Raw genomic sequence first — 22,739 nt, forward strand, 5'->3', positions numbered from 1 at the left:
TTTCGCCGGCGGAGGACCTAGCCGGGGGTGCGGCGAAGGGCGACTGCACTTGCCTGGGCCCGGCAGAGTCCCAGGAGCAAGGACGGAGGCGCCGGGAAAGCACCTCACGGGAGCCAGAAAGCGGCAGCCACCAACCAGCGGCAGCTGAGTGCGGCCGCGCGCCCGGAGCGCCCTAACTCCCTCGCGCGCTGCGTACGTGCGGCGGCCGGCTCCGCCCTCGGGGCGGGGTCTGGGGAAGCCGCGGGCGGCCGGCCGCGGCCCGGAGCTGCTGCGGGGGCTGCACCCGCGGCGCCGAGGCAGAGGCTTGGGTGCGCGCTTGGCGGACGTGCTTGACCCCCGCGGCTCAGCTTCGCCGGCCCTTGTGGTAGCCAGGGCGTCTAGGCGGGTCTGCGCGGCGCCCCAGCCAGGATGCGGTTGTTCCGGTGGCTGCTGAAGCAGCCGGTGCCCAAGCAGATAGAGCGCTACTCGCGTTTCTCGCCGTCGCCGCTCTCCATCAAGCAGTTCCTGGACTTTGGTGAGTGCGAGCCGGGCCCCCGCGGCTCTGGGGCTCCCGGGCCAGCCGCCCGGGGTGCAGGGCCTCCGCCGATCCTGCAGCTTCGGTGCAAACGCCGTGGGATACGCGGGCGGGGCTGGGGGTGCCCGGGGGCGCGGAGAGGCAGGCCTGGTACTCTCACACCGGCAGGGGCCAACCAGAAGAACCAGAAACCGCGTCCGAGGACCCTCATCTCAGGCGGGACTCGCCAAACCATCGCCGTTGGCTTCAGATCTACCTGACACAAACATGACTGCCCTTAAAACTTCAGAGGGAAATGGGAATGGTGATAAGCTGTTTCATGTATTCAGACTTCGATATTTTTGATTGGGTAAGAGCTGTTTCGAAACATCTTGAGGCTGAAGAAATTATGCAGTGGCATTTTGTCGCTTCTCTGAGGTGCCTGCTGTGTAGCCTGAGTGGTGGGATTCGAACTGTTGTCTTCATCACGTTGTGGGAATGGAGTTAGAGGCCTGGATTGCCAGCGCGTTAGATGCTGGGAAGAGCGAACGTGTGGGCGCGTAGCGTCAGAGCAAGGGCCGATACAACCCTGGCCTGGGTGTCGTGCCTCTTCTTTTTGTGTACCACCCACCTTCACCTTGTTGGGTGGGCTGATGGGCAGCTCCCATAGATTGAGGTGGGAGTGCAGAAGACCCAAGTCCCAACCTGCCTGAGGCCTAGCTGAGATGGGAATAGGTTCCACCACTCCAGGTTCAAACTGGGTCATATTTCCCCGAGTTGTGCCTTTTCAACCGCGGGTGAACACTCGCAGTGCCGAATGCGAGGGAGCTGGTTGTGAAGCAAACACCCATAAAACAAAAGTGCTCACCCGTGTATCAGAATGGAACTCGGCTTCCCTGAAGGAAAATAAAATCGATCTGCAAAGATGTTCTAAGCTCTCGGAAAATAATGGGGTGTATATTTAATTAAGGAGCCCTGGTGGCGAAGTCGTTAAGCGTTCGGCTGCTAACCAAAAGGTCCGCAGTTAGAATCCACCAGTAGCTCCTTGGAAACCCTATGGGGCAGTTCTGCTCTGTCCTGTAGGGTCGCTATGAGTCTGAATCGACTCCATGGCAACAGTTTTTTTTTTAATGTTTAATTAAAGGACCCCTGGTGATGCAGTGGCTAAGCTCTCCGCTCCTAACTGAAAGGTTGGTGGTTCGAACCCACCAGCCGCTCTGTGGGAGAAAGATGTGGCAGTCTGCTTCTGTAAAGATTACAGCCTTGGAAACCCTTTGGGGGCAGTTCTGCTGTGTCGTATAGAGTCTCTATGAGTTGGAATTGACTCGATGGCAACGGGTTTGGTTTGGTTTTATGTTTCATTTATGTAAATATCAAAGGATGGTGTCAGTTGGGCATCAAAACTAAAGTGCAGAGTAGGTAGAATATTCCGGGAAGACCAGAATGTGATGTTGTCCATACTTAAAACAGGTTTGGATAGGAAGAGAGGAATAGATCAAAGTTGAGACCAGATTAAATTTCAAGACGCTAATTTGCCAGAGAATGATGATGAAAGTCAAAGTTCAGTGAGATGTCAATCTTTGCATCTTAAACTTCACCTCCAAAAGCTCTTCAGTAGTTTTATTGTCCCATTCCTGGCCACTTGTGAGAATTTTAGCGGTTTGAGGCAACTCCTGGCTTCAGAGTTCAGAAAGAAAATGTTGATGTTGCTATAAGTAGACATGTTTTCCATCTCCAATTTATGGTTTTGGAGAAGAATCTGATGGTACCAGCCTTTTGTTAGGGTAAACCGAGACAGGTGAATTCACATTGAAAGGAACAGAAGGAACCCAGAAACTCCCAACTCCTTCCTCCCACCCTCAAAGTTGAAGTGATAGTTCTAATATTGATTTATTTGTATAGAAGCTAATGTTTATCCATGTTAATAGATATCTTGGCGAGGATGTTATTTGAGTAGGAAAACCACAGTAGGGGATAGTGTTTTCATGGAAAACCTATGGGACGCGTAACTGGAAACAAATACTCTAATTCAGAATCTGCTCTAACTCACTGTGTAACCTTGGACAAGTGACTTAACCACACTAGGGTTCATTTTCCTCGTTAATAAACCGCATGAATTGTATCAGGTAATCTCTAAAGTACAGCTCCAAAACGATACGATTGTAATTTCAAAGAAAAAACGATGAGCTTTTTGAAAAAAAAAAACAAAAGAATCTTTGATAGATATTTTCCATAAAACACCCACAACCTGTTTGGAGAGAGGTGGAGAGATACACTAATCCAGGATAATAGGAGAGGCATAAGTTAAGTATTTTCCTTATAGGGAAGCTCACAGAAGCATTATATATAATTTAGTGGCATTTGCTAGAAATCACAAGCCTAGTTTGTAACACCCAGAGATGAATCAGGTGGCAATCAACCTGTCTTTAATGGCATGACAACTAAAAGAAGGAAGTTGTCATGCAAAGGCCATCTCTACCTCTGCCCTTCTCTTAGTTCTTCCATCTCTTGATAGAAGTTTTATTTAGGCAAGTGATGTGGGAGTTTGAGAATTCTGAATGGGTGTGGGAATATTTTTAAGGTGAGGAGGAAGAAGAGTAAAGAGACTGTATGCCCCGTGTGGTTGTAGAAGGAGGAGCCCTGGTGGTGCAGTGGTTAAAGCACTCAGCTGCTAACCTAAAGGCTGGCGGTTTGAACCCACCGGATGGCAGTGGGTTTGGTTTTTTTGGTATGGTTGTAGAAGATGGCAGGGGAGGGCCAACTCAGATGTTTAAAAGACCAGGTGGGGTGCAGCAAATGAGTACGTGAGTAGGGACTGTGCTAAATTCCCACTCCTCGGCTGCAGCTGATTAGCACAGATTCAATCTACAGGTAGTCCCTGACTTACGACATATTAGAGTTATGACGAACTGCACTGACGACCATCTTTTTTTGCGTGTGTACATCTTATCGTTAGTAATATGTACTACACACAGTGTTGTAGCATGTAAAAGGACTGTACAGACAGCTCTCATTAATCTTCTAACTAGAAAGGCCATTCCCATTCCCAGAGATAATCCAGATGATCCAGAACCTTGCACAAGTGGAGTTCTTACTCCAATTGACAAAATGCTAATGTTGTCCATTTTTTTATGGACTTGTGTTTTTTTATGTATGTATGTATTAAAATATGTTAATTTATACGTAATGTTTCCAGCCCCCAAAGACAAAGATCAGATTTATAAAGATTAAAAAAAAAAAAACCCCAAACCCATTACTGCTGAGTCATTTCCAACTCATAGCGACCATATAGGACAGAGTAGAATTGCCCCACAGGGTTTCCAGGGAGCGGCAGTGGATTCAAACTGCCAATCTTTTGGTTAGCAGCCGAGCTGTTAACCACTGCGCCACCAGGGCTCTAAAAAAGGCAATAATAATGAAAACTTAATAAAAATGAAGTATTTGACTTACGTTGGAGTCGTCGGAACAGAACCCCATCATAAGTTGGGGACTACCTGTATTTTTAAGGACGTGTGGCTCAAGCAAAATAGATGGATGGACCACATTGGCTCACAGGCTGCTACCCTGGCTACTTTATAAATGAGACATAAGTTTTTTGACTAGAGTAAAACTAGTTAAAGGACCAGCAAAAAGACATAAACGGAATTTTTATGTTTATACTATTTGTTATAACCATGTCAACAAATAAATTGTAGTTTCTGTGGCCACTGAAATAGCTTTATTATGCTAATAGTATCCTACATAAGTAATTAAGGAGATTATTTTGCTTGTTTAAGAGTAAAGACTAAAACTGGTTGTTACTTCAGAAGCAGTGATTTTATTTTAAAGCAGGGTTTCTCAACCTCGGCACTATTGATATTATGGGCTGGATAATTCTTAGTTGCTGGGGGCTGTCCTGTGCATTGTAGGATCTTCACCCCTACCCTCAAGTTGTGACAGCCAAACATGTTTCCAGACATTGCCAGATGTCCCTTGGGGGGACAAAACCACCCCCTGTTGAGAACCACAGTTTTAAAGCGTTTAGATCAGTGATTTTCATGGCTGGACCCTGTCCCCCAAATTTCTGATGTAAATGGTTGGGGTTTGGGGTACATGGCCTTGGTATTTTTAGGATCCCCAGGTTATTTTAAAGCATAACCAGGGCTGAGTACCCTTGATTAGATAAGGATCTTCTGAATCTAGAGTACTCTCTTCTTTCTGTGTGCAGTATTTCTCTATCCTTTAAAATAATAAAAGTCTCTTGAACTCAGTCCTTACTTAAATATGTCCTTCCACACTGTCGTTGTTAGTTGCCACTGAGTCGATTCCAACTCATGGTGACTGCATGTGTGCAGAGTGGAACTGAGCTTAATAGAGTTTTCAAGGCTGTGAACTTTCAGAAGCAGTTCACCAGGCCTTTCTTCCTAGGTGCCTCTAGGTGAGTTTGAACCACCAACCTTTCTGTTAGTAGTCCAGTGCTTAACTATTTGCCCCACCAAGGGACTCCATCCCCACACTGTTAGGAAATAGCAAGTGTTCTAAATGGACTATTACTTTATAATGGTGATAGTGCATTCCAAAGGATGGGATTTTTTTTTAAGTGAGTCTGAGATTACAGTTACATAGTTCAAAATTCAAAAGGTACAAAAGACATAGAATGAAAAACCTGGTTTCTACTTCTGTGCACGAACCTCCCCTTTTTTTCGTAAACAGCAGCTTATACCTTTGTCTGTACCTTGCTTTTTAAAGGTAAAACTTTGGAGAGCTTTTCGCGTTTGTACCTACAGAACTTCCTTTCTCTTTTTTTATGGCTGCTGAGAATTTGGTTACATGGATGTACTATAATTTATTGGCCAATTCCCTGATGATGGATATTAGGCTGTATCCAATCTTTGCGATGACAACCAGTGCTACACTGAATTATTGGGTGCATTTTAATTTCATGCATGTGTGAGTGTATATATAGGATAAATTCCTAAACATGGAATTACTGCGTCGAAGGATATGTGCCTTTGTAATTTTCATAAACGTTGTCAAATTGCTTTCCACAGAGGTTGCCTGTTTACCCTCTCACTGGAAGTTTTTGAGAGTGCTTGTTTGCCTCCACTCTCACCCACACTGTTAGGTGAAAAATGGTGTTGAGATAGAATTTGTTCTCTTTGAGTAAACCTTTTTTTAATTTAGCTTTTTATTATAGAAAAATTTTGAATATATACAGAAGTAGAGAAAATAGGATAATGAACTACTAAAAACCAAAACCAACCAACCAACCCAATGCCATTGAGTTGATGCCGACTCATAGCGACCCTATAGGACAGAGTAGAACTGCCCCATAGGGTTTCCAAAGAGCGGCTGGTTAGCGGCTGCTAACCTTTGGGTTAGCAGCTGAGCTCTTAACCACTGCGCCACCAGGGCTCTGAGTTTGGAGACTAGAAGCCAGATGTTCAGAATTAAAGGGGAAACAGAACAATTTAGCTTAGGTAAAGATATATCGGTTTATTGCATGTTGATCAATATTTAAATTTAAAGAAAGAATTGGCTTTTGGGGCCTTTAAGATCTGATAGGAGTCTCTGGGTGGTGCAGTTGATGAACTCCTTGGTTCATTATATTGCTGTCCATGGGATATTTGTCTGTGGATGTGTGTATATGCAATCTTTGTTAGGTTTTCTTATCAATGTTATGCTTATTTCAGAAAAATATTTTTTTTTTCCTCTGTGCTAAGACCAGTTTATTTTTTGACTCCTCTGTTCTGTAAAGGTGTGGTAGAATTCCCCTATGAAACCTTTTAAGCCTGGTGTGTTTTTGGTAATACCGCTCTTGGAAAACTTGCCCTATTCTGTAGTATTGATCTGTATAGATTTTCTCTCTCTTCCAGAGTCTGTTTTGATGTATTTTCCTAGAAAATTATCCTACTCACCGAGGTTAAGTCAATTTGGATAGCAGACATAGTAGTCTCTTATCAGTCGTAATTTCCTCTTTATTTCTTAGTTTTGATGGATTTATTTATTAGTTTTTAACTTCCGTTCTCTAGTTCATTGTCTACTTTTACGTTACTAATTCCCTCTGACATCCTCAGATGTTTATCTTGTTGGGTTTTTTCCTCCAAGGTTTTGACTTGGATACTTCATTTATTTTTTGTTGTGTATTTCGGTATTTAAGGCTACAGTTATTCCCCTGAACACTGTTCTAGCAGCTGATGTGCAGCGTTGGATCCTCCCCCCACCCCAGCTATTCCGCATCTTCCGATTTTTATTCTAACATGAGCTAAGAGTTGTTGGAGTTTTTAAATTTCCGGTGTAGGTGCTTTCTGTATTTTAATTGACATAAATAGTCGGGTTTTGTTGCATTGTGATAAGAGAAGCTGTCTGAATTATTTTTTTTTAGTTGATTGATGATTTCTTTGTAGCCGACTGTATGAGCATTTCCTGTGAATGTTCCTTGGGCAGCAAAAAAGAAGGTATATGCTCTCTTCTCAGGTTACAGAGTTTGATATATCAGATCTACCATATTAATGATGTTATTTAGGTTTTCTGTACCTTTACTTTTTTATAGCCACTTAATCTGTTGTGGCCGGAGAGAACTTCAAGTCTCCTAACAACATGAGTCAGCCCCTGGGTGGCCCAAATGGTGAAGTACTGCAACGACTAACCCAAAGGCGGTCAGTTCAAACCCACCTAGAGGCGCCTCAGAAAATAGACCTGGTGATCTGCTTCCAAAAGGTCACAGTCTTGAAAACCCTACTCTGCACACGTGGAGTCACCATGAGTCAGAAGTGACTATACAGCAACTAGCAACAACAACAACAACAATATGGCTCTGTTTCTCCATATATCTCCTATGGTTTTTGCTTTATGACTGTTAACGTTATATTTGATGCTTAGGTATTCCTAACTGTCATGTCCTCATTTTGACTTGTACCCTTTACCACTATAGACTACTGCCCTTTACTCATTTAATACTTTTTGGCCTGGTTTCAAGCTTATTTGATATTAAGATCTATTTTCTTTTCTGTTTGCATTTCCTAGTATAGCATCACCATCCTTTTATTTTCAATCTTTCTGAATCAGTTTGCTTTAAATATGTCTCCAAATCTAGCATAAAGTTGGCTTTTGCTTTGTGAATCAGTCATTTTCATTTATGTGGTGAGTTTAACCTGTTTATATTTATTGATGTGACAGACCTGTCATCTGCAGTGATAAACATCTGTAATTTCATTTTGCTTTCTGTTTTTAATACCTTCATTTTTTTCTACTGCATTTTCTATTTCCTTTGCTTTTTTTAAAATCATATTTCATTTAATTATTAGGTTTGAATTTTTTATTCCAGTGGTTATCTTAACAGCCATTACTTTATTTCTATAGACCATCTTTGTCCAGTATGCTTGCCACTAGCCACATGTGTCTATTGAGCACTGAAATGTGGCTAGTGGCAAGTGTGACTGAGAAACTGAATTGATTTAATTGAAATTGAAATTTACAACTGATACTTGATTCAGTTCATTGGAAAACTTTTAAGCATGTGTAGAACAATTTGGGTACGTGAATCTACCTATTAACTGTAAATTTTATGAAATCTAATTATAAGTCAATTATTTCCAGTGGAAATTCAGCTTCTGAATTGAGATGTTCTGTAAGTGTAGAATACATCAAAACCAAACCCGTTGCTGTAGAGTTGATTCTGACTCATAGTGACCCTCTAGGATAGAGTAGAACTGCCCCCTAGGGTTTTTGAGGTTGTAATCTTTACAGCGGAAGCAGACTGCCACATCTTTCTCCCCCAGAGCGACTGGTGGGTTCGAACCACCAACTTTTTGGTTAGCAGCCGAGTGCTTAACCGCTGCATTACCAGGGCTCCTTTTGTAAAACACACACTAGATTTAAAAGACTTAGTACAAAAAAAAGTAAAATGTCTTAATACTTTTTTTTCTTTAATTTTTTTTATTGTGCTTTAGATAAAGGTTTATAGAACAGTTTCTCGTTAAACAGTTAGTACACATATTGTTTTATGACGATGGTTAACAAGCCCATGACATGTCAACACTGTCCCTTCTCGACCTTGGGTTCCCTATTACCAGCTTTTCTGTCCCCTCCTGCTTTCTAGTCCTTGTCCTGGGCTGTTGTACCCCCTTAGTCTCGTTTTGTTTTATGGGCCCGTCTAATCTTGGCTGAAGGGTGAACCTGGGGAGTGACTTCATTACTGAGCTAAAAGGGTTTCCAGGGGCAGTCTCTGTCAGGTCAGTAAGTCTGGTCTTTTTTGTGTGTGTGTGAGTTAGAATTTTGTTCTACATTTTTCTCCAGCTCTGTCCAGGACCCTCTGTTGTGATCCTGGTCAGAGCAGTCAGTGGTGGTAGCCGGGCACCATCTAGCTGTACTGGACTCAGTCTGGTGGAGGCCGTGGTAGTTGTGGTCCATTAGTCCTTTGGACTCATCTTTCCCTTGTATCTTGTTTTCTTCATTCTCCCTTGCTCCCGAAGGGGTGAGACCTGTGGAGTATCTTAGATGGCTGCTCACAGGCTTTTAAGACCCCAGACGCTACTCACCAAGGTAGAATGTAGAACATTTTCTTTATAAACTGTGTTTCGCCGGTTGAGCTAGATGTTCCCTGAGACCGTGGTCCCCACATCTTAATACTTTTTTACACTGGTTACATGTTGAAATGATATTTTGTGTGTTTGATTAAATAAAATAGTATCAAAGTTAATTTCAGCTGCTTTTTATATTAATGTGGCTACTAGAAAATTTAAAATTACATATGTGGCTCACATTAAATTTCTGTAGGATAATGCAGTTTTAAATAGTATATATTAATTCCCTACTAGGAGCAATGGGGAGCCCTGGTGGTGCAGTGGTTAAGAGTTCGGCTGCTAACCAAAAGGTTGGCAGTTTGAATTCACTAACCGCTCCTTGAAAACCCTGTGGAGGAGTTCTGCTCTGTCCTGTAGGGTCGCCATGAGTCGGATTTGACTTGATGGCAGTGGGTTTGTTTTTTTTTTTTTTTTTTAGGACAATGGAAACATTACATTTCAACATTCAGAATAAACATTTATGATTTGTTGTTATTTCTTACTATAACTTTTACATGCCTTTCTCCATTTTTTTCTGTAAATCTGTTACTCAGGATGTTTGGAGCAATGCATTGTCTTTGAATGGCAGTTTAATGTATGGTGGTTTCTTGTATATTTGCAAAATTTTGAATTCTGTCTCTTTAAGCAGTTGTTATGAATTGAAAGTTCTCTTGGTGATACAAGGAAAGGAACATTTGGACTGTTATGAGGTAAAGACAGAACCTTCTGAATGTTGAAAGAGTTGATAGGAAATGATTCCTATTTTCATATGGACTTGCTTTTCATCTTTCAGTCTCAGCCTTTCCAATTCTGGTTCCTGCATTAGCCGCTTTTATCCCCTCCCTGCAGGCTGTCTTCTCGTTTTATGTCCCAGTTACTTTGCTCTTGTCCTTTGCTCAGCTGCACTTGTATTAATGGTATTTGGTCCTGCCTCCTTTTATTTTATTTTATTCTGAATTATCTCTTTCCAGAGGTGGGTACTTGCCTCCTCTTTGTAACTCAACCAGCTTCCTCAGCTTATTCTGAGGTTCTCTGTGCAGAGTGGGTGCTCCATAGATGTTGAGAACAGACAGCATGCTTGATTCCACATAAAGCTCATTAAGCACTGTATCATTTTAATTTAGTCAGTCGTTATATAAGTGTAAACTCCCATAATGTCCCCACATTTAAATATAGCCTCTCCCAAACAAAAGCACCAGAAAGGATGTTGTCTGACAGCCACGCCTTCTTTTCACAGAACCTCATATTTTGATTTCTACCATACACACTGGCTCTGGGAACCTCAGAGCCTTTAGCTTTTAGAAGGCAGCAGCCAGTTTCCCTGGTTTTACTATTCTTTTTTTTTTTTTTTTTTTGTACTTCAGGTGAAGGCTTACAGAACAAATAGTTTCTCATGAAACAGTAGTACACATATTGTTTTATGACATTGGTTAACAACCCCACAACACGTCAACCCTCTAACTTCTCAACTTTTTTTTTTTTTGGTGAAAATGCACATAGCTAAAGATACACCATTTCAAAAATTTCTATATGCACAGTTCAGTGACACTAACTACGCTCTTCCAATTGTGCTGCTATTCTCACTTAAGATGAAGGCTTACAGAACAAGATAGTTTCTCATTTAACAGTTACTACACATGTTGCCCTATGACAATGGTTAACAACCTCACAACACATCAACAATATCCTTACTCAACCTTGGGTTCCCTATCACCAGCTTCCTTGTCCCCTTCTGCCTTCTGGCCTGGTTTTACTATTCTTGAGGCTTAAGGGCCCAGCTGCCTTCCATTTTCCTTTAGAAAGTATCTTAGGATTCCAGTATATACTGAGACGTTGACTTTGGTTCTGCATGATTGCTGATCTCAAAGTCTTGGTTTTTTTTAAAGTCATTTTGCTTCCTGGAGCCTGGTTACCACTGGGAAGAGCAGTGATTTTGTTCGTGGAGAAGATGAAAAGATTTTTTTAAACTGATAGGAAAAAGATGAAAGCAATCGCATTCTGTTTCCAAGTGTGTTTATTTTGTGCCTTTGGATATGTACATGACGCACCTTTTCTGTAAGCAGTAAGGTTTTTCTACTGTAAGGTGTTACCAAGAATTGTACCAACCAGTTTGGAGACTACCAAAAACCGTTGCCGTAAAGTTGATTCTGACTCATAGTGACCCCGTATCTCAAAAGAGGTTGACTCTAGTTACAGCCTAATCCTGTAGATTGAGTCCTGCCTCATTAACATCATAGAGGCTAGGATTTACAGCACATAGGAAAATCAAATCAGATCACAAAATGGTGGACAAACACACAATACTGGGAATCATGCCCTAGCCAAGTTGACACACATTTTGAGGGGAAACGGTTCAATCCATAACACTGACCTGTTGATGGCTGGGTAGTTTCCACCCATTAAACTGTTGGGAAATTGATCAGACTGTTGGTAAGATTTGGGGAACAGTGGTTTTGTTACTAGGTGAAATCAGAAAATATCACTGCTTTTCCTTTTTCTTTATGTTTATATGGGCATTCAGTTATTTTACTTCTGTGATAATCTGATTTCAGAGTTGGGCAAATCCTTTTATTTTGGGAATACTGTGGTCTAAGACGGGAGGCCTGGTGGTGCAGTGGTTAAAGCGCTCGGCTGCTAATCAAAAGGTCGATGATTCAAACCCACCAGCTCCTCTGCGGGAGAAAGATGTGGCAGTCTGCTTCTATAAAGATTTATAGCCTCGGAAACCCTGTGGGGCAGTTCTGCTCTGTCCTTTTGGGTCACTGTGAGTCAGAATAGACTCCATGGCAGTGGGTTTGTTTGTTTTTTTTTGTTCGTTTTTTTGTGGTCTAAGACAAGTTGTCAAACTGTAATCGGAGATCTGGCTGCCTGTTTTTGTATATAAAGTTTCAGTAGAACACAGCCACACCTATTCATTTACAAATTATCTGTAGCTTCTGCGGCTCTAGGATAGCAGGGTTGAGTTGTTACACAGATTGTGTGGCCTGCAGAGCCTAAAACGTATACTTTCTGGCCTTTTACAGAAAAAGTTTGTCGACCCCTGGTCTAAGATATTTCTATTCCCTGTCTAAAGAAGTGAGCAGTGATTAATCCTGATTTGTATTTAAATGATAAAACTGTTTCTCCTCTGTGCTACTAAGGCTAAACCTTGGCTATCTGGAGTGTGACTTTTGGGATAGCTCAGACTTTTCCCAGAGGGCAATAATGGTACAGTGGTAGAATTCTTGCCTTCCATGCAGGAGACCCAGGTTCGATTCCCAGCCATTGCACCTCATGTGCAGCCACCACCCGTCTGTCAGTGGAGGTTTGCATGTTGCTATGATGCTAAACAGGTTGTAGTGGAGCTTCCAAACTAAGACAGACTAGGAATAAAGGCCTGGTGATCTATTTCTGAAAACCAGCCAATGAAAACCCTATGGATCACAATTGATCGTAGTCGATCATGGAGATGGCACGGGACCAGGCAGCATTTCCTTCTGTTGTGCATAGGTTCGCCATGAATAGGGGCAGACTCCATGGCAGCTAACAGTAGCAACAAGACTTTTCCAGGTAATAGGTGGTTTACCCAGGGATACAGGTAGTTCCTGACTTGTGGTGTATATAGATTATGACAAACCTCACTTAGGACACTCTGGTTTTCTTTGTTTTTTTTTTTTTTTTTGGTACATCTTATTGTTAGTAATGTGTACTACATACCATGTTGCAGCACATAATTTGCTCATGTTATTCTCAAATATTCATTCACAGATGTTCGATGTTATCATTTACTGTTCAAAACACTGCCGTATAGCAGGCAATAATGAAAACTTAAAAAAAAAAAGAGGTATTCAACTTTTGTCAGAACCGACTTAGGACAGAGTTGTTGGAAAGGAACCCTGTCGTAAGTCGGAGACTACATGTATATGCCCCTGAGTGAATTACCAAGTGAAAGGCTTTGAGGGATTTTATAGCTTTCATTTCCAGGGCTATCAGCAAAGCTTAAGTGTACCAGTTTCTCCACAGCCTTGCCTAAATGAGGTTTTACAATTTTAATTGTGTAATAGGTAACATAGAAGCTAAAAGTTTCTGATGTTTTTCCGTGTAGGTTTATTCTCTCTGCATTCTGTTGTGTGTAAAGTGCCTTCGATCACTTAATAACAGAGTCCAGAGTTTAAATATTTGCGTGACTTCCTTGCGTGCATTTTGCATATTAAGCTATTGTGCTGTGTAAGTATTGCCTCCCCATTTTGACCCCTTCTTTGGTAAAGTAATTATCAAAATGTACGTTTAAAGACATTTGGAAAGACTAGCACCTATAATTTCACCATCCATCTTTTGTGATAGCCCTTCCAGTTTTTGCCCATATATTTACATATGTTAACATCGTATATTGGTTTCCTTTTTAGTTAGTACACAGTCTGAGTTTTTATATACTGAATATCACCTATCTCATTTACCGTGCTGTCTTTTATCATGGTCAGATTTATCACCTATAGCAGATGTCATGGATTGAATTGTGTCCCCCCAAAATATGTGTCAACTTGGCTAGGCCGTATTTCCCAGTATTGTGTGGTTGTCCTCCATTTTTTACTCTGATTATCCTCCATTTTGTGATGTGTTGTAAATCCTAGCCTCGATTCCTGTGGGTAGGGTCCCATTAGGGAGTGAGCTGTCTGTTATGTTAATGAGGTGGTATTGTTGTTGGGTGCCATCCAGTCAGTTCCAACTCCTGGTGACCCTGTAGAACACAGTAGAACTGCCCGATGGGGTTTCCAAGGAGTGGCTGGTAGATTCAAACTGCCAACCTTTCGGTTAGCAGCTGTAGCTCTTAACCACTGCACCATCAGGGTTCTGAGGGAGGATTAGGTCATGTTAATGAGGATTAGGGTGGGATAGAACACCCTTACTCAGGTCACAGCCCTGATCTGATGTAAGTGGAGTTTCCCCAGGGTGTGACCTGCATCAAATTTTATCTTACAAGAAATAAAAGGAGAGAGAAGCGAGCAGAAAGTGAGGAACCTACTACCACCAAGAAAGAAGAGGTAGGAGCAGAGCATGTCCCTTGCACCCAGGATTGCTGCACTGAGAACCTCCTAGACCCGGGGGAATATTGATGCCAATACACATAGAGATTTCCAAGAGATGCTGAGTCCACAGATGTTTAAAGGAGAAAAGGACTTTCCCCCAGAGCTGACAGAGAAAGCTTTCCCCTAGAGCTGGTGCCATGAATTTGGACGTCTAGCCTCCTAAACTGTGAGAGAATAAATTTCTGTTTGTTAAAACCATCCACTTGTGGTATTTCTGTTACAGCAGCACTAGCTAACTAAGACAGAATTTGGTACCAGGTGTGGGATGCTGCTCTAACAGATGCCTAAAATGCGGAAGCAGTTTTGGAATTGGGTAGTGGGTAGAGGCTGGAAGAGTTTTAAGGTGTACCTAATAGTAAGAGCCTAGATTGCCTTGAAGAGACCATTGGTAGAATTATGGACATCAAAGGCAATTCTGGTGAAGGCTCAGAAGGAAGTGAGAACTATAGAGAAAGTCTCTATCATCTTAGAGAATACATATGGCTCCAGCAACAGAATGTTGTTAGAAATGTGAACGTTAAATGTGCTTCTGGTGAAGCTTTAAGAGAAAATGATGAACATGTAGTTGGACAATGGAGGAAGATGCTTTTTATGCAGTGGCAAAGAACTTGTCTGAATTATGTTCAGATGTTTGGTGGAAGGTAGAACTTGTAAGTAATGAACTTGGATATCTGGCTGAGGAGATTTCTAAGGAAGATCTTAAAAGGGCTATGTAGTTTCTCCTTGCCATTTATAGTAAAATGTGAGAAGAAAGAGAGCAGCTTAAAAATGAACTGTGAAAAATGAAAACAGTACTTAAAGATCTGAAAAATTCTGTTCTACAAACTAAGGACACATGTCCTAGAATGTTCACCAAGGACGTGACTGTACAATCTTTGTTAAAGAGATTAAGCCTGTGAGACTGAAGGGGACAGAGAAAGAACAAAAGGAAAGAATGCTGTCTGCCTCTTGGAATTCTACAGGCAGGAAACAGGCCAAAGGAGTTACATCTGTTGTCCTCCAAGAAAAGAAAAGGACCATCCCTGGAGCAGCTTGGAGATCAGCAGTACTGTTGGAAGGAGCATGGGAAGAGGGCTGACTAGGTTTCAAAGAGTGGAGCCATGGTCTCCTAGATCTCAAAAGGTAGAGCCATGCCCTCCTAGGTTTCAAAGAGTCAGATCTTCACCAACTCGGTTCTGGAGTGTGGGGCTGCTGTTCATGAGTGCCAGGGGAATGGGACTGGGGTCACTACCCAAAGCTGAGGGGGTGGGACTGCCATGTCCAAGGAGCAGAAGAATGGGACCTGCCAGGTCCAAGGGGGTGCGATCACTGCTCAGATGGACTGGGAGAATGAGGCCACCCAAAGCCAAGGGAACAGAGTTGCCTTCCCAGGGGGCTTGGAAGGCGGAGCTGAAGTCCAGGGCCAAGAGGTCTCCACCCAGAATCCGGAGAGCATGGGCAACACCCAGAGTCTAGAGGGTAGGGCCATTTCCCAAATGGTCTAGCTAATGTAATTTGTTCTGCTGGGTTTTGGAGTTGCTTGGTGCCTGTTACCCCTTCTTACCATTTGTAATAGAAATATCTATCTTGCACCTGTTCTACCATTGTACTTTGGAAGCAGATAACTTGTATTTTAGATTTCACATGTTCACAGATGAAGAGGAATTTTGCAGAAGATGAGATTTTGGACTTGGAGTTGATTTAAGACTTTTGGGATGATGTGATGGGGTGAATGTGTTTTACATGTGGCAAGAACATGAATTTTGGGGGGCCAAAGGGTAGAATGTCATGGATTGTGTTCCCCACATATATGTGTCAACTTGGCTAGGCCATGGTTCCCATTTGTGTGGTTGTCCTCCATTTTGTGATCTGTTATCCTCCATTTTGTGATGTATTATAAATCCTAGCCTCTATGCCTGTGGTTATGGTCCTATTTGGGAATGAGCTATCCATTATGTTAATGAGGCAGGACTAGGTCATGTTAATGAGGATTAGGATGGGATGCAACACCCTTACTCAGGTCATAGCCCTGATCCAATGTAAGGGGAGTTTCCCTGGGGTGTGGCCTGTATCACCTTTTGTCTTACAAGAGATAAAAGGAGAGAGAAGTGAGCAGAAAATGAGGGACCTATTACCACCAAGAAAGAAGAGCCGGGAGCAGAGCGGGTCCTTTGGACCCTGGGTCCTTATGCTGAGAACCTCCTAGACCCAGTGGAAGATTGATGCCAGTATGCATGGAGATCTCCAAGGGATGCCGAGCCCAAAGGTGTTTAAAGGAAGCAAGGGCTTTCCCCCAGAGCCGACAGGGGAAAAACTTTCCCTTAGAGCTGGCTCCCTGAATTCGGACTTCTAGCCTCCTAAACTGTGAGAGAATAAATTTCTGTTTGTTAAAGCCATCTACTTGTGGGCTTTCTGTTATAGCAGCACTAGATAACTAAGACAGCAGAGTTTGTGAATTATTAAATCTATCTGGAATTTATTGCCATTTCTTATATGAGATTTGTAGCTAACTCATTTTTGCTCTGTTCTGTTCAGTTGCACAACAATTCACAACAACTCTTATTAAGACCTCAAATCTTTCTCTGTTGTTGTTTCTGGGTTTATCATATATTAAGGTCACAGAGAGAGTAGTTTAGTACAGGTTTGTAGACTTTATCTAATTGGACAACTTTTCTGATTTTAACTAAACATCATATGTTAATTTTTACCTGTTATTTATGTTGAAATTTGGTGAGGGAACTTCCTTATGACTTTAAATTAAAAAAAAAAATCTTTCCTTTTCTTGTACAGTTATTCTTCTTGAGAAATCAGTTATACTTACATAAAATGTGCAAAGGAGACTGTGGATGGGTTACCTGGTGTTTGTAGGCTTCCCACCTTTGTCATGTAAATTGTGAAATCACTGACCCATCTTCAGTTAGCCAATTTCCCTTTTATGCCTGGGAGGACTAGCTTACCACCATACTTCCTTTTGTGGCAGAGCTGGATTTGACTTTCACCCACGTTGAGTCTCCTTTATATCCCTCAAGGAGAACTCCTTTCTTAGTCAGTGTCTCATTTTTATTGAGATTATATCTTCTGTCATAAATGAATGGTAAGACATTACAGGAAACAATTAAGTTTACATGGGTTGATGTTTACATTCCCTCTAAGTGACTACTCAGGGTTCTAACTTGGTAATATGTTACTTTCCTAAGAGGCACCCAAGCAGTTGCTATTTTATTTTCATTCTTAGACTTGATCTATGATTCCAATCAACTGTTTGAGTTGTACCAGTGTTACTTCTTTCTTACTAGGGCATGGAGGTCAGCACAGAATATTCTCACTATTGGGCATAAATTATTGAGTATATCTCTCATAATATTTTCCCAGATCATGAAGTCAAATATTTCCCCATGTGTTGTTGGCCAGATCAGGGCCCTTTGAAATTTGTAATATACATATATTTTCCCAACAATTGGGACATTTTTATAGACCAGAGCATATTCAGGCTTCTTCTGTTTGAACGTTTTCTTGGATCCTTAAGCTTGGTAGCAGATATTTCTTGATAACTGACTTTGCACTTTGTATAAGTTCAGTTAAATTCTCCTCTTGATTCTGAGTTTAAATAGAAAACAAAGTATAATTGCTATGCTACTATTTCTATCCTGGTCATGTGTGCTCAAGTGGGCCCTTTGTTTGTAATAAGCCCCTCTGAGAGGAAGCTGCTTGGCTCACAGTGAGTCTCCCATTCTCTAGAAACTGACCCTCGTACCCAGGGCTACTGCTTCTTTGGTTAGTGCTCTCTGCCTGTTCACCATCTCTTCTCTAGCCTACATACTCATACTCCTGCTTCTTTAACCTGAACTGGCCTTCAGTAAAGCTGTTCAGGAAGGAAACTAAAATGAACTTAATGGAAACTGAAAAAGATTCAGTAGGCTCAACCAGCATTTACTGAATACTTCCCACCCCTTGCTATAAAATATGGTACAACTTAATTCTCACAGAAGTCATGCCCATTTTACAAGTTAGGAAACTGAGGTGCGGAGCAGGTAGGAAAATCACCCATGTGTACAGGAGGTGTTAGAGCCAGGTCTCCGACCCCCTGGTATTCCTACCACTATCATAGCTGAGAAAGTAGGTAATGGATTGGATGCCATGTGTGAACAAAACAAACTCAGTGAGAGGATCAACAAGGGCACTCTCAACTGCTTGTTAAGACTTTCCACATCCTGAGTTGTGGTCTTGCGGTCTTTTCCTTCATGAATTTGTTCAGCAGTTTTTATCTTCCCCGTTTAGGAGCATCTGAAAGAGAAAGGAGAAGAAAAAAAGAGAGTTGAAAATAGTGAAAAGTCTCTTAGAGACTATGACGATGTTTGTGGTCGGTTTCCTGAGAGACGGAAATAAAACAGAGATGGAAACTAAAATAAACGGGTAAATAGAAAAGTTTTGTTGGCTTAATAGCCACTGTCTGAAGAGTTCTGTGATTTGTTTTCCCTCATCGAATTTTCTATGATTAGATGCTAGTCAGTAGTTCTCAGTCCTGCCTGCTCATGAGAATCGTCTGGGAAGCTCCTAAAAATAGTGATGCCTGCACCCCACACAAGCCAGTCTCTGGGGGTGAGGTCTAGGCACTGGTATTTTTTAGTTACCCAGGTGATTATGTGCTTCCACAGTTAAGAACCACTGTGTTAGATCTGGAAAAAAAAATTTTTCCCCATACACAAGAGATATGAACCACTTTAGGAGATAGAGTTCATGAGATGCTGAAGGTACCATGTAGGTAGTTTCGAGTCCATCAGCATTAGTTGAATATCCTGGATTTGGGATGAAGTGGAAACTGAGGAGCATTGGATTTGGCCAAGGCATAGTCACTGCCTTTGAGGAGCTTATAGGTAAGTGAGAAGCTAGGACAAATGCATAAATGTATATATGCTAGCCAAACTTTATGACTCCTATGAGTTTGTGGTAATGCTTTCCTGCTGTCCCTCCCTCTCCATTAAAGGGTTTTGTGATAGTTGAGGTTTCTTTAAGGTGGTTTCTGGGAATGTGTAAGGTGTTAACCCAATTGTTCTTTATCCACAATGTCTTCAGAGTCTTTCTGAATGGAAAACACAAATAGAAGAACAAATGTAAATGTATGTACTCTCGTCATTGATTTCTAGCTCCTAGCAGCACTCTCCAGAGTTGTTCCAGAACTTACATTATTAGGCAAGGTTGGTATAGGTAAATAACTAAAGTATAGAGACACAAAGCAAAACCTTATCCCATTAGATTCGTTCAGTGGGAGCTTGAGCTTAGAGTCTCCTGTCCAACCTCCCCAACTTTGCACATGAGAAAATAGAGGCCTCAAGTAATGAAGAGACTGTCCAACCCGTCAGCTAGTTGTTGACATACATCTTGGCCGCCTCTTCCAAAGTGAGCCAGTAATTATTCTTTCTAGGAGGTGAAGGGAACTTAAATTTATGTACCACTCTATTCCAGACATAATAGGAGGAGTTAGCTGTAGTTCTCACTACCTCCAGGTGAAGTAGATGCATTCATTTCTTGGATGAAGAAGCAAAAGCCTAGATGGTTTAAATATCTTTCCCAAGCAAAGTTAGGGACAAAACCGTGGTTAAAATTCAGGTAGGTTGAACTTTAAGACCTGTGCTATTTTCAGTTCAGTGTAATATATCATTATGCAATTCTTCATAGCAGACGTAGTCTCTATTAGTGATGCTGAGCTTTTGTCTATGTTTGTTCTGTTAGACAGTCAGGAAATTGCATGAGCTAATGCTCATCTAGTCTTAAAATTTCAGAACTATCAGGTTAACCCCCATTCCATTTACTTAAACATTGAAAAAAGATGGTTCTTCTTATCGAGAGCTTATCTAATGCTCAGATGGTGAAAGAAACCATTATTCTTAGACTAGTACAGAGTCAAACCTCAGAGTGTTCTTATTTTAAGGACCAGTACTTGTTAGTCTGTCTTATTGTCTCTGGGAATATGAGAAATAGTATAGACTTGTATTCAAGGCTTAATTTATGGTGCCTACCAGCAATGGCCTTGTCTATAAACTCGAGATGACAGCATCTATTCAGAGGGTTGTTGTGATGATGAATTTGAGAACGTGCAGCAAAGTGCATGGCACATGCTCGAGTAAATGTTGGTAATGGTTTTATTATGGTAAGCTAGTGACACAGCACTTCCTGAATGAAATCAGCTTCCTGCTAAGAAGAGAAGCTGGGTCAGGAGTTCTTAACCTTGAATGTTAATGATCTTAAAAGTTTGTTGGCTGAAGGTCTCAACTATATAAGTTAATCATTTTTGCAAGAAACATAGCACCTTCAGCTCATTTGTGCTTTGAGCGTGACTGGCTTTGGACTCCATTCACTTTAGCGGTTAACTAAACATTTTGTTTCAATTAACCTCAAAGATGGGTACATTGCGGCCTTTGCTTAACTGTTCCTGCTTCCATGACAACAAGGCATCCTGTAACTCACCAATCAGTACTTAGTACTAGATCCCAATCCCCCTTCTGGAATTAGGTTGACATGGATCTGAGTGGCAACTTTGACTACGACTGTTATTCATGTGCTCTACCTGGTCAAAGCTCTATTTATGATGTCAGTTCTCAACACATCCATGCCTCTTCTTTCCATTTTCTGGCCTGACACACTGTGTTGAATGTTACTGCCACTATATTATCTCCTTCCTTCCTACCTTTTGGTCTCTGGTGGTACAGTGGTTAAGCACTCGGCTGCTAACCAGAAGGTTGGCAGTTGGAATCCACCAGCCGCTCTATGGGAGAAAGATGTGACAGTCTGCTTCTGTAAAGATTTACAGTCTTGGAAACCCTATGGGGCAGTTCTGCTCTGTCCTGTAGGGTCGCAGTGAGTTGGAATCAACTTGATGGCAGCGGGTTTTGTTTTTTTTAACCTGCCTTTTGGCTCTTCTTCCCCTAAGTTTAAGAATTGGAATATCCTTAACCAAATATATAGAACGAGGTGATCTATAAGAGGAATTTGCCATTGCCAGCAAACGTTACCTTGAACCCCTGAATTTTATTTGCTATAGTAAGTTTATATGTAAACTTACTAGGCTTTTAAATTTTCAGTTCAAATCAGAAAATATTTATTAAACACCTACAGTGTGCCTCATGTTATGCTAATGAAGTCTTCAGTTTTCTGAGGAGTCCTGGGAACCACAGGACCTAGAACTCAGTGGGGCAGCAGTGGTGGAGGGGATGCCCAAGCAGAGGGCACAGATTCTGGGCTCACAGTGAGGTCTGTTTACAACTTGTTTTGGCTTTGTCTGGGATACAGAGGGACAGGTTTCTCACTAATCTGTTTATGGAGCAAAAAAGATTTCTTTTTTAAAAATTTTTAAATTTTTTCCCATACAAAAATTTATACATATATTGTTATGTGACCCTAATTGCTCTTCCCATACTGTAACAGCACACTCCTCCTTTCCACGCTGACTCCCCATGTCCATTCAAACAGCTCCTAACCCTTTCTGCCTTCCCATCTCACCTCCAGACAGAAGCTGCCTGTCTAGTCTCTTCTATCTACTTGAGCTAAGAGGCACACTCCTCGCGAGTATCACTTTATGTCCCACAGTCCAGTCCAATCCCTGTCTGAAGAGTGGGCCTCGGGAATGGTTTTACTTCTGGGTTGACAGAGAATCCAGGGGGCCATGCTTTCCGGGGTTCCTCCAGTCTCAATCAGACCATTAAGTCTGGTCTTCTTACTAGAATTTGAGGTCTGCACCCCACCTTTCTCCTGCTCCATCAGGGACTCTCTGTTGCGGTCCCTGTCAGGGCGGTCATTGGTGGTAGCCGAGCACCATCTAGTTCTTCTGGTCTCAGGCTGATGAAGTCTCTGGTTTATGTGGCCCTTTCTGTCTCTTGGACTAGTACTTTCCTTGCGTCTTTAGTGTTCTTCATTCTCCTTTACTCCAGGTAGTTGGGACCAATTGATGCATCTTAGATGGCCGCTTGCAAGCTTTGAAGACCCCAGATGCCACTCACCAAAGTAGGATGCAGAGCATTTTCTTAATAAGCTTTGTTATGCCAATTGACCTAGATGTCCCCTGAAACCATGGTTCCCAGACCCCTACGCTGATTGTATTCAGGAAACTTCTTAGCTTTGGTTTACTCCAGTCGTGCTGACTTCCCCTGTAGTGAGTGCTGTCCTTCCCTTCACCTAACATAATTCTTATCTGCTATCTAGTTAGTAAATAACCCTCACCATCCCTCCCCATCCTCGTAACCATCAAAGAATGTTTTATTCTGTGTTTAAACCTTTTCTTGAGTTCTTATAATAGTAGTCTTATACAGTATTTGTCCTTCTGTGACTGACTAAATTCACTCAGCATGATGACCTCCAGCTTCCTCCATGTTATACAGTACTTCATGGCTTCCTCTTTCTTTATTGTTGCGTAGTATTCCATTGTGTGGATATACCATAATTTGTTCATCCATTCGTCCATTGATGGGCACCTGGGTTGTTTCCATCTTTTTGCTATTGTGAACAGTGCTGCAGTGAGCATGGGTGTACATATATCTATTCGTGTGATGGCTCTTATTTCTCTAGGATATATTCCAAAGAGCGGGCTAGCTGGATCATGTGGTACTTCTATTTCTAGCTTTTTAAGGAAGTGCCAAATCGATTTCCAAAGTGGTTGTACCATTT

General features: G+C 41.9%; 1 protein-coding gene across 1 annotated transcript in view; it reads left to right on the forward strand.

The window, feature by feature from the left end:
* The first annotated feature begins 205 nt into the window (after nt 1-205).
* Nucleotides 206-22,739, forward strand: part of PDK3 (pyruvate dehydrogenase kinase 3) — an 88,689-nt gene continuing 66,155 nt past the window's right edge. Inside the window, exon 1 of the mRNA XM_004382860.2 lies at nt 206-514. Within this exon, the coding sequence (XP_004382917.1) occupies nt 409-514 (106 nt within the window). The 5' untranslated portion in view covers nt 206-408. The remainder of the gene's footprint in view (nt 515-22,739) is intronic.

Source organism: Trichechus manatus, unplaced genomic scaffold (genome assembly GCF_000243295.1).
Source record: "Trichechus manatus latirostris isolate Lorelei unplaced genomic scaffold, TriManLat1.0 scaffold00100, whole genome shotgun sequence".
Classification (NCBI taxonomy): domain Eukaryota; kingdom Metazoa; phylum Chordata; class Mammalia; order Sirenia; family Trichechidae; genus Trichechus; species Trichechus manatus.